A 16,335-nucleotide genomic window follows, 5' to 3' on the forward strand; every position below is an offset into this window, starting at 1 on the left:
TACTACTTTTCATTCGATAATTTCGGTTTCACATCTCATTAGCTTCAACGTTTTCATTCTGATTACTTGATAGTGCAACATCTGAGTGGCTTCAAGGTCAATGTGCTCTTGTATTTTAGGATATTGGTCTCTGGTCTCTCTGAAAGATTTGAATTGAATTTGGTCTCACTCTCACCATCCGAAACATCCCCTTCTGTAAATGCGTCAGACATAGCATTTGTTTCTGTGGGAGTCCAATAATGTAGCTAACTTCGTCATTCTAATTTCATTTTCAACCCTGAATGTTTGCAAACAGGAATGAGAATTTATTATTTAGATTGTTTTGGTTTAGTGTGGGTTTTGTTAGTGCCCCTGTAATGTACTATCTCGTAGGGTGCTTGGTTATGTGTCCCTTCTTTCTCCAGCATTGGGTGTGTACCTGCCTGTTGTACGTTCGATTCTGCTGTGTGTACGACGACTTTGATCTGTCCTTATTACCATACGCCTCTATACCTCCTGTTTCACTTCCTTGTTTATCCCTTTTTTTCTGGGTCTACTTGTTTGTCCATCTGTGTAAAAAATGTTCTTTTTTGAGATACTTCCACTTTCTCTGTAGTGTCGCGTTCTTTCACATGGCAATCTGGGTAACTAATGTCCCCAACTTTCTCTGATTTACTATGAGGATTTGCAAGTGGAAGTACCTGCAATCCTTCTAGTGTGGTTGCAGCATCATACTCGTCCGTATACGGAATAACTAAGCGCTAAAACCACGAGGGTTATACAGCGCAGCACAGTAAGGCATGCTAAAGGTTTAACATGCTTGATCAGAGACTAGCAGGGGTGGAGAATGACAAGAGGGAGAGTTAGTAAGGGCGGCGAGGAGCGCTAAAGGAAGTACAAAGTTTGTGTAATAAATCTGTTATTGTCAAAAAGTCAGAGAGTGTCTGCGTCAACGCTGGGGCCATCAACAAGGAGATAGGATAAAGTAAAGGCATTAGAGCGGTGACGATGTCAGAAGTAAATTCCACGTGCCCACTGGTAGACAAGACAGTCTAGCAGAATACCGAAAACTGAAACTGGAACCTGACAATTCTCATAGTGGTACTGGGAGCCTCTCTATAAAGATACCCAGGAAAGAGACGCATGTGCCCGATGTGCCACGACACCGATGACAAGAAGATCAGAACTGTAAACACGGCTTCATAGAATATAATTTGATAGAATATAATTTGTTATTAAGCAACCTTCGCAGTCGTTGTTGCCAACAACGGCGAAGGTGGCTAGAGATTGCAGCAAAATAGTCTGAGAATGGAATACCCCAACTGACCAGGCTAGTACCAGACGAGCCTGGACCATGGCCGGACTCGGGGGGGAGGGGGTAGAAAGACTCTCGAAACTCATCATCAAACGTATATGAAATGTGAAGATCATGACCATTGACCACGTCACAGAGTCCGCCTGCTCATTGCCCTGGACATCCAAATGATCAGGGACGATTTCTTTATTTTTGCTAAATGCGGAGCAACCAAAGTTGCATATGAACTAGGGGATGAGGCGAATTAAATTTTTTGATAGCCTGCAAAGCACCAAAGGAGTATGAGACTACCACAAAAATACTGAGGTAGACCTGGATGCAATACGTACAATTGCTATGAGAATTTCATACAGTTCAGCTGTGAAAATGCTAGTCGAGTCTAATAAATGACCTCACAATTATTATTATAATCAAAAAGAAGCGCTAAACCTACCAGGGTAATGACCTCGCAAAACATTCTCCGGGAACATTGCCGCAAATCTGACACTATCCATGGATTTAGATCCATCAGTGTAAACTTCAACGGCATGAGAATGAGACCAGAAGTGATTAAGAAAAAGGGAGCGAGAAGCAGCTGTAAGTATTTGAGCTATCGCTCACGGCAGTGGGAAAGAAGAGACTCGAACTGTCGTAACCTTCCAAGGGGGAAGAGAAAAGTTAAGATACTAGATAAACATATAAAGGGGGCAACTGAAGAGAAGCCAAGAGCGAGTGAATACGAAGAGAAAAGGGACAGCGTACACAGGGGCGGCAGTCAAATAATGGACCTCTACTAACACCCGTTACCATCCTATATAGTATAGAAGGTTCGTGAAAGTCATGACAGCAGACAAAATATCGGATGCAATGGGCATCACGCCGATCGTTCAAAGATGGAATATTTTCCTCTGCATTTAGACTCTCGACAAGGAACGAAAAGCACCTAGATACAAACGTAATCCCTGATGATGAATGGGATCAAGTTTAGAAAAAGTTGCAGGAGAGGCCACAGAATATACCTGGTAGCCATAATCTAGTTTCGATAAAAGTAAGGATGAATGAAGTCGAAGGAGAGTTCGACGATCCGCCCCTCCCTCCCCTTCCCCCAAGAAAGATGAGCGAGGGTTTTAAGGAAGTTCAGTCAGCTATACCAAGTTGCTTTCAGTGAGGTAATGTGAGATTTCCAAGACAGCTGGCTATTAAAGAGAAGACCGAAAAATATGACCATATCACATTCAGTTATCTGTGAACCATATAGATTTAACGAAGTATTACAGACAACAGAACGTCTAGTAAAAGTAATCTAGTACCAGAAAATTTAAACCCATGAGTAGTGGCCCAATGGGAAACACTGTCGACAGCATTCTGGAGAGAGGTTGCTACTAGGTGGCAGTTGGTGCCTGCACAAGCTATAGCAAAGTCATCAACATAGAGTGATGACCAAATATTACATGGGAGAACAAGAGGCCAGATCATAAACAGCTAGTATAAAAGTAGTAGTGTTAAGGACACATCCCTAAGGGATACCTTCATCCTGTATATAGTATGGAAAAGCAGATTATCAACCCAGACATGGATATGACTCTCAGACAAGAAGGTTTAAGGAAAAGAGGCAGATTGCCGCGGAGGCCTAAGGAATGAGCTTGGGTCAAGATGCTATATCTCCAAGTAATGTCATATGCTTTTTCAAGATCAAAAAAAGACTGCGATAACCGAGCGGTTACTAGCAAAGACATTACGAACATAAGTGTCTAAACGAAGTAAGGGATCCATGGTGGAACTCGCCAAATTGGCGAGTGGAAAGACCTGTTTGTCTCTAAACAGCACACTAAACGTCTATTTATTAGACATTCCATCAACTTGCAAACTGCACTAGTACGAGCAATGGGTCAATAGTGAAAGGCATCATGGCCCAAAGTACCCGGTTTAGGAAAAGGCACAACAACGGCAGTTTTCCATGGATGGGGAAGAACCCTTTGCGACCAAACCAGAATGAAAAGACGTACGAAGACTAGAGAGCTGACGGATGTAAATGTTGGAGTATAGTCCAGCTGCCGACGATCAGCAATAGGAAAATGTTGACTCAAGTTCTGGAAACGTAAAACGCACATTATAAGACTCTTCTCTACTAGAAAAAAAAAAAAGTCTAAAGGCGGCAACTCTCTGGCACACTTGAAGAAAGACGGGAAAGATAGATGGAGACCCCGAGAGATACTGACAACCATTCATCTACAAGATGATTTCCAACTGCTGTGGCAACCTCAGTAGGATTTGCAAAGCTGATACCAAGTACAAGGTGCATTTTTTTTATTAATTTGTTCATCTTACCACTTACGATTCATCTCCCCACTGTAGTCATGTGTATGCCAGATGGTGGGGCAACAGGATTATTTAGTTCGGCCTGAGTATCGTTTGCTCACTGTATTTATCATGTAGATGAATGATTCAGAGAACCGACAAGTTGATAAATTAGACACATGTGCTATACTTGGGTATCTTTAACGAGGAAACGTTTCGCCACACAGTAGATTCATCAGTCCATACAAAGGAGAATGGTGAAGAACAGGAGGAGTTTGAGGTAATCAGTCTTGAGTCGATGTAATCAGTCAATTCTTTTCAAGATTGATGGACTGATTACATCGACTCAAGGCTGAGGGACTGATTACCTCAGACTCCTGTTCTTCACCATTCTCCTGTCTATGGATTGACGAAGCCACTGCGTGGCGAAACGTTTCCTCAAGTGTTGCACGTGGCTAATTTATCAACATTATTTATATTAAAATTGTATGTGTATATTTTAACACCTCACCATTTGGTTATCTCACTGACTTGGATTGGTTTTACACTGATAAAATTGGTGTCGCTATACTGTGGATATAATTAGATGACACTGTCAACAACCTTGGTCCACGTGTGATGAATGGTTTTTGAAAACCGACAAGTTGAAGAATTGAGACACTTATGCAACATATGTTGCATAAGTGTCTCAATTCTTCAACCTTGGTCCACGGCTAAATTTCTACCAGCAGATATCAGAAATATTGTTGGAACAATAGTACAAGCTTTCACGGGGAAGCTTGACAGCTACCTACTACTACTAGACTGTGTGGCTGCGTAGGCCTGCAGGCCAATAACAAGAACAGCCTGGTTGACCAGGCATTCTCTATTTATCTTATGATAGAATAACCCATTTTAACCTCTGGCTGGGCTGTGAATATAAAAATAAAAGACAGGGCAGATCACAGGTTGAGGATAGTGGTGAAACTGAGTTAGGCCTACTTGAGATAAGTATTAAATTTAGGCATGGTGGCTGCAAAAAATATGAGGTACTATAGTTAAGAGTGTGGAACTAAGGTTTGAAGTATTTTATTCTTAGGAAATGGTTTATAAGTTCAAAGGAGGGGTTAGTATACAAAATATTTAACTCAGGATACAGGAGGTATATAACAGCCTTTTTTTCTTAACAAGCTTAGTAAATTTGTCGGACTTTAATATGTTAATAACAAATTATCCTAAATAAAGAATATAAAAGGACAATAACAATATAATTTACCTGCAGTAGGTTGTCCAATATTCATGTTTTCCTGACTGGGGCTCTTCACGGGCGAACATCTGTTCGATTCGTCCGTCTCTTCCCGGATGGCCTGACTTACATCCAGAGAAGCGCTAAGTAAATTGTCAGCCGAGCCCGGGGTTATAACGTCCGAACACGGACTGGCAACGTTCGGTGGTGCCAATTGGTCAATACACTTATCAGGTGTGTGTGGGCGTAGAGATACTGCTGCAACTGGGCCACTTTCACTTTTAGATTTACTTTCAATTGTATTGTTGGTAGCCGTTTCATCTTTTCTTTTAGCTTCATCGGGAACTTTAATACTAGGAATGTCTTGGGGTTTTCTTTTCGGCTCGAATATTTCAATTTTGAATTCACTATTATCTTTCTTACCAAAGGATTTCAATCTCTGTCTGATCTTGGGTGAAGTGGGCTTTTGACAAGCTTCCGCATTCGCAACACTACTCAGAGGAGGACCAGTGGGAAGAGGAAATGTTGTAGGCGCATCACATTCTGTCATTTCTTCTTTCTTATTCTTTTCGTCTTCGAGAGAATCGTTATCGAATTCTGCTTCATCGTCACTCTCATCACCATCATCACTCTCAGATGTCAAATCTTCATCCGCACTTTCTTCACTCTCGTCAGTTAACCCAACTTCCTCTTCATCCTCCTCTTCCTCAAGACAAGAAAGGTCGTCATCGGAATTTTCATCAGTTTGGGTTCCTCGATCGGATTCAGCATTTTCTTTAATATTACCGTCATCGCAGGTTTCCTTAGGGAACTCATCATTAGTCATTTCACTAAGTTCTTGGCTTTCAGAATTCTCCGTATTTATGATATTAAACGTGTTATTATCCATACTATTTTCTTCACTACACGACACATCGTCCACCTCGCCAGACTCGGCACTCTTACTCGAGAGTTCCTTGGAGAATGCCGTAGGTTTCCCACGGCACTCCTCCTCCGTCTTGGAATCCTCGTCTTTCGTGGAATCATTTTTCTCACAACCATCGTCTAAGTTATCACTAATTGCGTCGATATTACTAATTTTATTATCGGCGTGCTTATTAGTTCTCATTTCACGGGATGTAATATTTTCTAATTCTTTGTTGTCTAAACTTTCCAGGGGCGTCTCTATCTTGACGGGGGAGAAGTTGACTTTGTTGGTCATGCAATCTGTATGGGCTTGTATTTTAAGCGTCTCCGTTCCCTCCATACCGCCCAGGTGGCTTCTACCATAAGAATTACAACAGCCAAGCATTCGTTACTGTTTTATTGTTCTCACATGTCAAAAAAAAACTATCTGTAAAAATTATTTTTCTTTTTCAGTGAAATTTATTGTCATTTTTAAGAAAAAAAACATAAAATAATATATAGCAACGGCGTCATCTATTTTCCCAGGGTTGTTTTACATAAAACAAAGGAATTAAGCACTGAGGCACGGCCGGATTATGGTCCACAGTGTGTCTTACACAGTATGTTTATGTTAAATTGAGAATGACACTGTGTATGTTAAATTGTGTATGACACTGTGTATGTTAAATTGTGTATGACACTGTGTATGTTAAATTGTGTATGACACTGTAGGTTAAATTGTGTATGACACTGTAGGTTAAATTGTGTATGACAGCTATATTTTGTGAAATACTATGTCGAAAATGTTTATGACATGTACTGTGTTTGGCCCTGCGTATAACACACACATGCATGACATGTATATTATGTTTGACATATTATGCCTAGAAATTCGAATAAGGCTGGAGTGTACTGCATAATGCTCAGGTTTTATGTGGCCCTAATAGCTGCCTTCTATTGTGAGGTGATTGTTTAGAAGCAGTTTCATACCCACATAGCTATAGATCCCACATGTGAGACAGTGACACGTCAGTGGTAAGTAACGTAGTCTGTGGTACAAGTATAGTGTGGGCAGTGAAGTCTGTGGTACAAGTATAATGTGGGCAGTGTAGTCTGTGGTACAAGTATAATGTGGGCAGTGTAGTCTGTGATACAAGTATAGTGTGGGCAGTGTAGTCTGTGGTACAAGTATAATGTGGGCAGTGTAGTCTGTGGTACAAGTATAATGTGGGCAGTGTAGTCTGTGGTACAAGTATAATGTGGGCAGTGTAGTCTGTGATACAAGTATAGTGTGGGCAGTGTAGTCTGTGGTACAAGTATAATGTGGGCAGTGTAGTCTGTGATACAAGTATAGTGTGGGAAGTGTAGTCTGTGGTACAAGTATAATGTGGGCAGTGTAGTCTGTGATACAAGTATAGTGTGGGCAGTGTAGTCTGTGGTACAAGTATAGTGTGGGCAGTGTAGTCTGTGGTACAAGTATAATGTGGGCAGTGTAGTCTGTGATACAAGTATAGTGTGGGCAGTGTAGTCTGTGGTACAAGTATAATGTGGGCAGTGTAGTCTGTGGTAAAGTATAATGTGGGCAGTGTAGTCTGTGGTACAAGTAGTGTGGGCAGTGTAGTCTGTGGTACAAGTATAGTGTGGGCAGTGTAGTCTGTAGTACAAGTATTGTGTTGGCAGTGATATAGATCAGACCTTGATTCAGCAGGAGGCCTGATCTGGGACGGGGCCACGGGGGCAATGACTCCCGTAAACATCCTTCATATTGTGATGAGTATTTTTGTAGGCTATGGAAATGAGAAAGAGCTGGGGCGATTACTGTGTCTCGAGGAGCACTCTGTCACTTGGGAGGCTTATGATTAGGATGTGTTGGCATTTTTGTTTTGGGTCCGATTTGTTAAAAACAAAAATGCCAACACATCCTAAACATAAGCCTCCCAAGTGACGAAGTGATCCTCGGGATACAGCTCTTTCTCATTTCCATATCCTACAAAAATACTCATCACAACATGAAGGATTTTTACGGGAGTCAATGCTCCGGTGGTCCCGTCCCCAGACCTATCCTCCTGCTGAAGGAAGGCCTGATCAGCCAGGCTGTTACTGCTGAGCACACGCAGTCCAATTTACGAGCCACATCCGGCTGATCACGAACTGACCTGAAGAACTTCTCAAGTTCCCTCTTGAAGCAATACCTTCATGAGAGACTGCTGACAAGTCTTCGGCCTCTGAAAACCGAAGATGCCATCAAACCACCAAAAAGAGCAGAAGTGTAATGTAAAGGACTAAGACCTGTTGGATGATCTTCTGTTCAAAAACAACAGTGGCACTATCACAACTGCTGTTCTTGGCTTTTTTTATTTGCAAAGCACGAAAGCCACTTGGTTATTTTAGCAAATTCCGCATAACAAGTTGATATGAATTTGCTGATTTTATTATCAACTTGCTATTAGGTCCCTTACAATTTACTCTCATATTACACAAGTCACTAACAGGAGAAGAAAAACCAATTCAGAGTTAACTATTTACATTCCACAATTCATAACCATAATTCATTCCAAGTCACTGGAGAGAAGTAACAAATTTAAACGTGATGGTACTTAATAAGGTCTAGTACTCCCTAAACTGGAATGCTGATACAGCTGCATACTAACGGCCCACTTAAGGCAAGTGAAACTGCAAATTCACCATTTAGGTCATCCATCCCCACCACCCAAGTTATTCACCAGCACCATCACGTTATCCTTCAAAACAAGAAATGTCATACCAATGATAATCCTTTTTAAAGCACTTGATATCTCTCTAGGCTGGAATACTGCTGTTCACTAACAGCTCCATTCAAGGAAGGTGAAATCAAAGATCTAGAGAATGTACAGAGAATCTTTACTGAACATATCAGTTCCGATAAACACCATAATTACTGGGAACACTTGGAGTCACTTGACCTGTACTCACTGGAGTGCAGGCGAGAGACACATCATAATCTACACCTTGGAAAATCCCAGAGGGACTGGTCCCTAATCTGCACTCAGAAATCACTCCCTATGAAAGCAAAAGACTGGGCAAACGGTGCAACATATCCCCAATAAAAAGTAGGGGCGCCATTAGTACACCAAAAGAAAACACAATAAGTGTCCGAGGCCCAAGACTGTTCAACAGCCTCCCACCAGACATGAAGAAATTGCCAATAGACCCGTGGCTGCATTCAAGAGGGAGCTGGACAGATACCTAAACTCAGTACCCGATCAGTAGGCTGTGGATCGTACGCTGGACTACGTTTGGCTATTCGATCAGGCCCTGATCCACCGAGAGGCCTGGCAAGGACTGGGCCACGGGGGAGTTGATCCCTGAAAAATCCTCCAGGTAGACTCCAGGTCCAGGTAGACCACATAATCAAGGTTATTCACAAACACCCCCACCCAATTTATCCACCACATCCAGGGTTATCCACAACCAACACCATCACCACAAATTCAAGGTCAAAAAATTCTTCATTTCCACACGTTTGTACCAACATGGATGACACTTAATATTGCCTAAGGAAACACCCTGGATGTGAAAAGTATTTCAGGAAAAAGTTATCCACTACCACATCCAGTACCCAGGTTATCCACTACCACATCCAGCACCTAGGTTATCCACCATTACCACCAAAGTAATCCACGAACCACCCCAGGTTATCCACCACCAGCTCCCACGTTATCCACCACCAGCACCCAGGTTATCTACCCCCAACTCCTATGTTATCCACCATTACCACCAAAGTAATCCACCAACCACCCCAGGTTATCTACCACCAGCACACAGGTTATCCACCAAAGTAATCCAATCACCCCAGGTTTATCTACCACCAGCACACAGGTTATCTATCACCAGTTCCCAGGTTATCTACCACCAGCATCCAGGTTATCCACTACGAGCACCTAGGTTATCTACCACCAGCACCCAGGTTATCTACCACCAGCACCCATGTTATCCATCACCAGCACCCATGTTATCCACCACCAGCACCCAGGTTATCTACCACCAGCACCTATGTTTTCTACCACCAGCACCCATGTTATCCATCACCAGCACCCATGTTATCCACCACCAGCACTCAGGTTATCTACCACCAGCATCTATGTTATCCACCGCCAGCACCTATGTTATCCACCGCCAGCACCTATGTTATCTACCACCAGCACCTATGTTATCTACCACCAGCACCCATGTTATCCACCACCAGCACTCAGGTTATCTACCACCAGCATCTATGTTATCCACCACCAGCACCTATGTTATCCACCGCCAGCACCTATGTTATCTACCACCAGCACCTATGTTATCTACCACCAACACCTATGTTATCTACCGCCAGCACCTATGTTATCTACCACCAGCACCTATGTTATCTACCACCAAAAGTGCTAGGGAAGAACATGTGATGGTGTGTGTGAAGAGGGAGAGTGACGGGTAACGGATGTCTTGGTGGTGTTAAGAAACAAACTATCTAGCAGGTTCTTTCTTCCCGGTTAACACATTACAACTCTAAACAAATAAGAGGTGAAATAAGTGGTCAGCTTTACTTATTAGATAAGAATTTCCTCAAATATTTCACAATAAACAAAGCGAAAGTTGACGAATTGAGGAAAACACTGTAATGATCCACAACGAGAATATTGGTGCATGTGTTGAGTTTTAAGTATGATACACCACGTGTGTGAGTCCTTCGCTGATGGAGTAGAGCTACACCTCCACTACCCTTGGCAACCATACATTAAACACTACGTTTTCATCAGCTTTCCAGCATTTCTTTCATATTTCCGCGTATGCACATATATAACTACTACACTATAAGTCACATAGTTGGCATTAGCTTATACTTAAAGCTGTATGAGAGAGACAGAGAGAGAGAGAGAGATGAGTCCTTCACAATGTAGGTTGGTGTGACAACAAGGTGACTCGCCCACACGCACACCTCCTGCACATGAGACAGGAATCACACAGGTACCACTGCATCTAGTTGTTCCTGGTTGCCGCACTTACACACACACAGTTTCCTGCCGCCGCCTGGATCAAGGAATCAACACTAATGTCATTTCCGTGGGCGTGGGCGGCAGAGAGGGAGACCAACAGTGGTGGCCGCCACCCAGACCTCCTCCACAGCTCAGGTTAGGCTGGGCGTCGCGCGCTACCACCACTGATCGATACCAGTCACCCTCTCTCCCTCCGACCCTCCCTCCCCCCTCCCCACCTCACTGCTAAGATACCACGCCCCCAAGCTAGGATACCAGTCAACCTCGCTACACTGCTAGGATACCACGCCCCCAAACTAGGATACCAATCACTTTACCCTCCTCACTGCTTGGATACAACCCCCCCAAGCTAGGATACCAGTCATCCTCGCCCTCCCTCACTACTACCATACCATACCCCTAAGCTACGATAATATATATATATAGTATATATATATAGTAGTAGGTTGGTAGACAGCAACCACCCAGGGAAGTACTACCGTCCTGCCAGATGACTGTGAAACAAAAACCTGTAACTGTTTTGCATGATGGTAGGATTGCTGGTTTCTTTTTCTGTCTCATAAACACGCTAAGATAACAGGGATATCTTGCTACTCCTACTTACACTTTGGTCACACTTCACAGACACGCACATGCATATATATATATACATACATCTAGGTTTTTCTCCTTTTTCTAAATAGCTCTTGTTCTTTTTTATTTCTTCTATTGTCCATGGGGAAGTGGAAAAGAATCTTTCCTCCGTAAGCCATGCGTGTCGTATGAGGCGACTAAAATGCCGGGAGCAATGGGCTAGTAACCCCTTCTCCTGTATACAATTACTAAAAAAGAGAAGAAGAAAAACTTTATAAAACTGGGTTGCTTAAATGTGCGTGGATGTAGTGCGGATGACAAGAAACAGATGATTGCTGATGTTATGAATGAAAAGAAGTTGGATGTCCTGGCCCTAAGCGAAACAAAGCTGAAGGGGGTAGGAGAGTTTCAGTGGGGGGAAATAAATGGGATTAAATCTGGAGTATCTGAGAGAGTTAGAGCAAAGGAAGGGGTAGCAGTAATGTTAAATGATCAGTTATGGAAGGAGAAAAGAGAATATGAATGTGTAAATTCAAGAATTATGTGGATTAAAGTAAAGGTTGGATGCGAGAAGTGGGTCATAATAAGCGTGTATGCACCTGGAGAAGAGAGGAATGCAGAGGAGAGAGAGAGATTTTGGGAGATGTTAAGTGAATGTATAGGAGCCTTTGAACCAAGTGAGAGAGTAATTGTGGTAGGGGACTTGAATGCTAAAGTAGGAGAAACTTTTAGAGAGGGTGTGGTAGGTAAGTTTGGGGTGCCAGGTGTAAATGATAATGGGAGCCCTTTGATTGAACTTTGTATAGAAAGGGGTTTAGTTATAGGTAATACATATTTTAAGAAAAAGAGGATAAATAAGTATACACGATATGATGTAGGGCGAAATGACAGTAGTTTGTTGGATTATGTATTGGTAGATAAAAGACTGTTGAGTAGACTTCAGGATGTACATGTTTATAGAGGGGCCACAGATATATCAGATCACTTTCTAGTTGTAGCTACACTGAGAGTAAAAGGTAGATGGGATACAAGGAGAATAGAAGCATCAGGGAAGAGAGAGGTGAAGGTTTATAAACTAAAAGAGGAGGCAGTTAGGGTAAGATATAAACAGCTATTGGAGGATAGATGGGCTAATGAGAGCATAGGCAATGGGGTCGAAGAGGTATGGGGTAGGTTTAAAAATGTAGTGTTAGAGTGTTCAGCAGAAGTTTGTGGTTACAGGAAAGTGGGTGCAGGAGGGAAGAGGAGCGATTGGTGGAATGATGATGTAAAGAGAGTAGTAAGGGAGAAAAAGTTAGCATATGAGAAGTTTTTACAAAGTAGAAGTGATGCAAGGAGGGAAGAGTATATGGAGAAAAAGAGAGAAGTTAAGAGAGTGGTGAAGCAATGTAAAAAGAGAGCAAATGAGAGAGTGGGTGAGATGTTATCAACAAATTTTGTTGAAAATAAGAAAAAGTTTTGGAGTGAGATTAACAAGTTAAGAAAGCCTAGAGAACAAATGGATTTGTCAGTTAAAAATAGGAGAGGAGAGTTATTAAATGGAGAGGTAGAGGTATTGGGAAGATGGAAGGAATATTTTGAGGAATTGTTAAATGTTGATGAAGATAGGGAAGCTGTGATTTCGTGTATAGGGCAAGGAGGAATAACATCTTGTAGGAGTGAGGAAGAGCCAGTTGTGAGTGTGGGGGAAGTTCGTGAGGCAGTAGGTAAAATGAAAGGGGGTAAGGCAGCCGGGATTGATGGGATAAAGATAGAAATGTTAAAAGCAGGTGGGGATATAGTTTTGGAGTGGTTGGTGCAATTATTTAATAAATGTATGGAAGAGGGTAAGGTACCTAGGGATTGGCAGAGAGCATGCATAGTTCCTTTGTATAAAGGCAAAGGGGATAAAAGAGAGTGCAAAAATTATAGGGGGATAAGTCTGTTGAGTGTACCTGGTAAAGTGTATGGTAGAGTTATAATTGAAAGAATTAAGAGTAAGACGGAGAATAGGATAGCAGATGAACAAGGAGGCTTTAGGAAAGGTAGGGGGTGTGTGGACCAGGTGTTTACAGTGAAACATATAAGTGAACAGTATTTAGATAAGGCTAAAGAGGTCTTTGTGGCATTTATGGATTTGGAAAAGGCGTATGACAGGGTGGATAGGGGGGCAATGTGGCAGATGTTGCAAGTGTATGGTGTAGGAGGTAGGTTACTGAAAGCAGTGAAGAGTTTTTACGAGGATAGTGAGGCTCAAGTTAGAGTATGTAGGAAAGAGGGAAATTTTTTCCCAGTAAAAGTAGGCCTTAGACAAGGATGTGTGATGTCACCGTGGTTGTTTAATATATTTATAGATGGGGTTGTAAGAGAAGTAAATGCGAGGGTCTTGGCAAGAGGCGTGGAGTTAAAAGATAAAGAATCACACACAAAGTGGGAGTTGTCACAGCTGCTCTTTGCCGATGACACTGTGCTCTTGGGAGATTCTGAAGAGAAGTTGCAGAGATTGGTGGATGAATTTGGTAGGGTGTGCAAAAGAAGAAAATTAAAGGTGAATACAGGAAAGAGTAAGGTTATGAGGATAACAAAAAGATTAGGTGATGAAAGATTGAATATCAGATTGGAGGGAGAGAGTATGGAGGAGGTGAACGTATTCAGATATTTGGGAGTGGACGTGTCAGCGGATGGGTCTATGAAAGATGAGGTGAATCATAGAATTGATGAGGGAAAAAGAGTGAGTGGTGCACTTAGGAGTCTGTGGAGACAAAGAACTTTGTCCTTGGAGGCAAAGAGGGGAATGTATGAGAGTATAGTTTTACCAACGCTCTTATATGGGTGTGAAGCGTGGGTGATGAATGTTGCAGCGAGGAGAAGGCTGGAGGCAGTGGAGATGTCATGTCTGAGGGCAATGTGTGGTGTGAATATAATGCAGAGAATTCGTAGTTTGGAAGTTAGGAGGAGGTGCGGGATTACCAAAACTGTTGTCCAGAGGGCTGAGGAAGGGTTGTTGAGGTGGTTCGGACATGTAGAGAGAATGGAGCGAAACAGAATGACTTCAAGAGTGTATCAGTCTGTAGTGGAAGGAAGGCGGGGTAGGGGTCGGCCTAGGAAGGGTTGGAGGGAGGGGGTAAAGGAGGTTTTGTGTGCGAGGGGCTTGGACTTCCAGCAGGCATGCGTGAGCGTGTTTGATAGGAGTGAATGGAGACAAATGGTTTTTAATACTTGACGTGCTGTTGGAGTGTGAGCAAAGTAACATTTATGAAGGGATTCAGGGAAACCGGCAGGCCGGACTTGAGTCCTGGAGATGGGAAGTACAGTGCCTGCACTCTGAAGGAGGGGTGTTAATGTTGCAGTTTAAAAACTGTAGTGTAAAGCACCCTTCTGGCAAGACAGTGATGGAGTGAATGATGGTGAAAGTTTTTCTTTTTCGGGCCACCCTGCCTTGGTGGGAATCGGCCGGTGTGATAATAAAAAAAAAAAAAAATATATATATATGTATATATATGTATATATATATATATATATATTTATATGTATATATATATATATATATACCTATCTATATATATATATATATATATATATATATATACCTATCTATATATATATATATATATATATATATATACATATATATATATATATATATATATATATATATATATATATATATATATTATATATATATATATATATATATATACCTATATATATACCTATATATATATATATATACCTATATATATATATATATATACCTATATATATATATATATATATATATATATATATATATATATATATATATATATATATATATATATATATATATGCACACACACTATATTCCGCGAAAGCAGGGTGTCCCCCGCCCCCAAAACTAAACAAAACGCTTTCATCATCACTCCGTCACCCTCTTGCCAAAGGCATGCCGATACTGCGGTTCAAAAACTGCAACACATCTCCACCCCTCCTCCAGAGTGCACGTACTGTACTTCCCACTTCCAGGACTCAAGTCCGGCTAACCGTTTTCCCTGAATTCCTTCATGTTACTTTACTCACACTCCAACAGCTCGTCAAGTCCCAACAACCATTTGTCTCCATTCGCTGCTAACACGCTCACGCACGCTCTCTGGAAGTCCAAGCCCTTCCATATAAATCTCCTTTACTCCCTCCCTCCAACCTTTCCTAAGACGACCCACATCCTGACTGCCTTCCACTACAAATTTATACGCCCTCCATGTCATTCTAATTTGTTCCATTTTCTCTAAATATCCGAACCACCAATATGAATTATTTACATTAAGATTAGTTCTAATCGTTGCATGCACCACACTTAACATATATCAAGTGGTTCTTAAACCTTAAATAGCCAAAATACTGATCATAAGATTAAAAAAAAACTTGCTTGACAGTAATAAAGACGTTCAGGTTAAACATTAATGCATCAAAGTTTGCTTATGACAACCAATTTGGTTTCTGAACTGGATATAAAGTTAAACATTGTTTTCTAATATATTTTCTCTCATGTATATTAATAAATTGCTGGAGACTTTAATTTGATTTTAATATGCCCTATGCCAGACTGTGCTGCGAGCAACACCAACCTAATTGATCTAGGTATCAACCAGGTCTGATGTGAAAGCGGGCCACGGGGGTGATGATCCCAGCAACCATCACCAAGCAAACTAACCCACGAGGAGAATAAGACTAACTGATTTTTTAGCACTAGAAGATTGTCTACCGACTGCTTTAAAATAAAAAGTTGCTCACCTCATTGCTATTTTAATCTGCTACTGTCATTTCCATCTCCAAATTATCGTGACTAAAAAAAAAATCACAATACTACGAGTGGAACAATACACAAATAACCTTCATAATGGTCCTTCCTGGATTATTATGAAATCACAACATTTGTGACTTGATAATGGTCCACGAAGGACCGAAACGTCATCTAGGTTCCTCTCTAAGTGTAGGTTATTTGTGTATCGTGAATAATTTGGTTTCATATAGTAGGTACTATTTTAAGGGAATCTAAATACTTCAATGTACATTAGTCACCTTCCATAAAGCAAACCGATACTTCATTA

The 16,335-nt window shown here is 41.5% G+C and overlaps 1 protein-coding gene across 15 annotated transcripts in view; it reads right to left on the minus strand.

Annotated features, from left to right (window-relative positions):
- The window catches only part of LOC128694611 (nucleolar protein dao-5), a 541,519-nt gene that overhangs the window by 390,807 nt on the left and 134,377 nt on the right, over positions 1-16,335 (minus strand). For 11 of the 15 annotated variants that reach the window (XR_011393390.1, XR_011393389.1, XR_011393388.1 and 8 more), the window contains exons 1-2: positions 10,707-10,838; positions 4,827-6,129 (exon numbers count right to left, since the gene is read on the minus strand). The exons of the other annotated variants lie outside the window; for them this stretch is intronic. Coding sequence is in view for 8 of the 11 variants with exons in the window: in XM_070095636.1 (XP_069951737.1) it covers positions 4,827-6,087 (1,261 nt within the window). In the remaining 3 variants the exon portion in view is untranslated. Of the gene's footprint in view, positions 1-4,826; positions 6,130-10,706; positions 10,839-16,335 lie in introns of those variants that run through there. 15 annotated transcript variants of the gene reach the window in all.

Source organism: Cherax quadricarinatus, chromosome 51 (genome assembly GCF_038502225.1).
Source record: "Cherax quadricarinatus isolate ZL_2023a chromosome 51, ASM3850222v1, whole genome shotgun sequence".
NCBI classification, from domain to species: Eukaryota; Metazoa; Arthropoda; class Malacostraca; order Decapoda; family Parastacidae; genus Cherax; species Cherax quadricarinatus.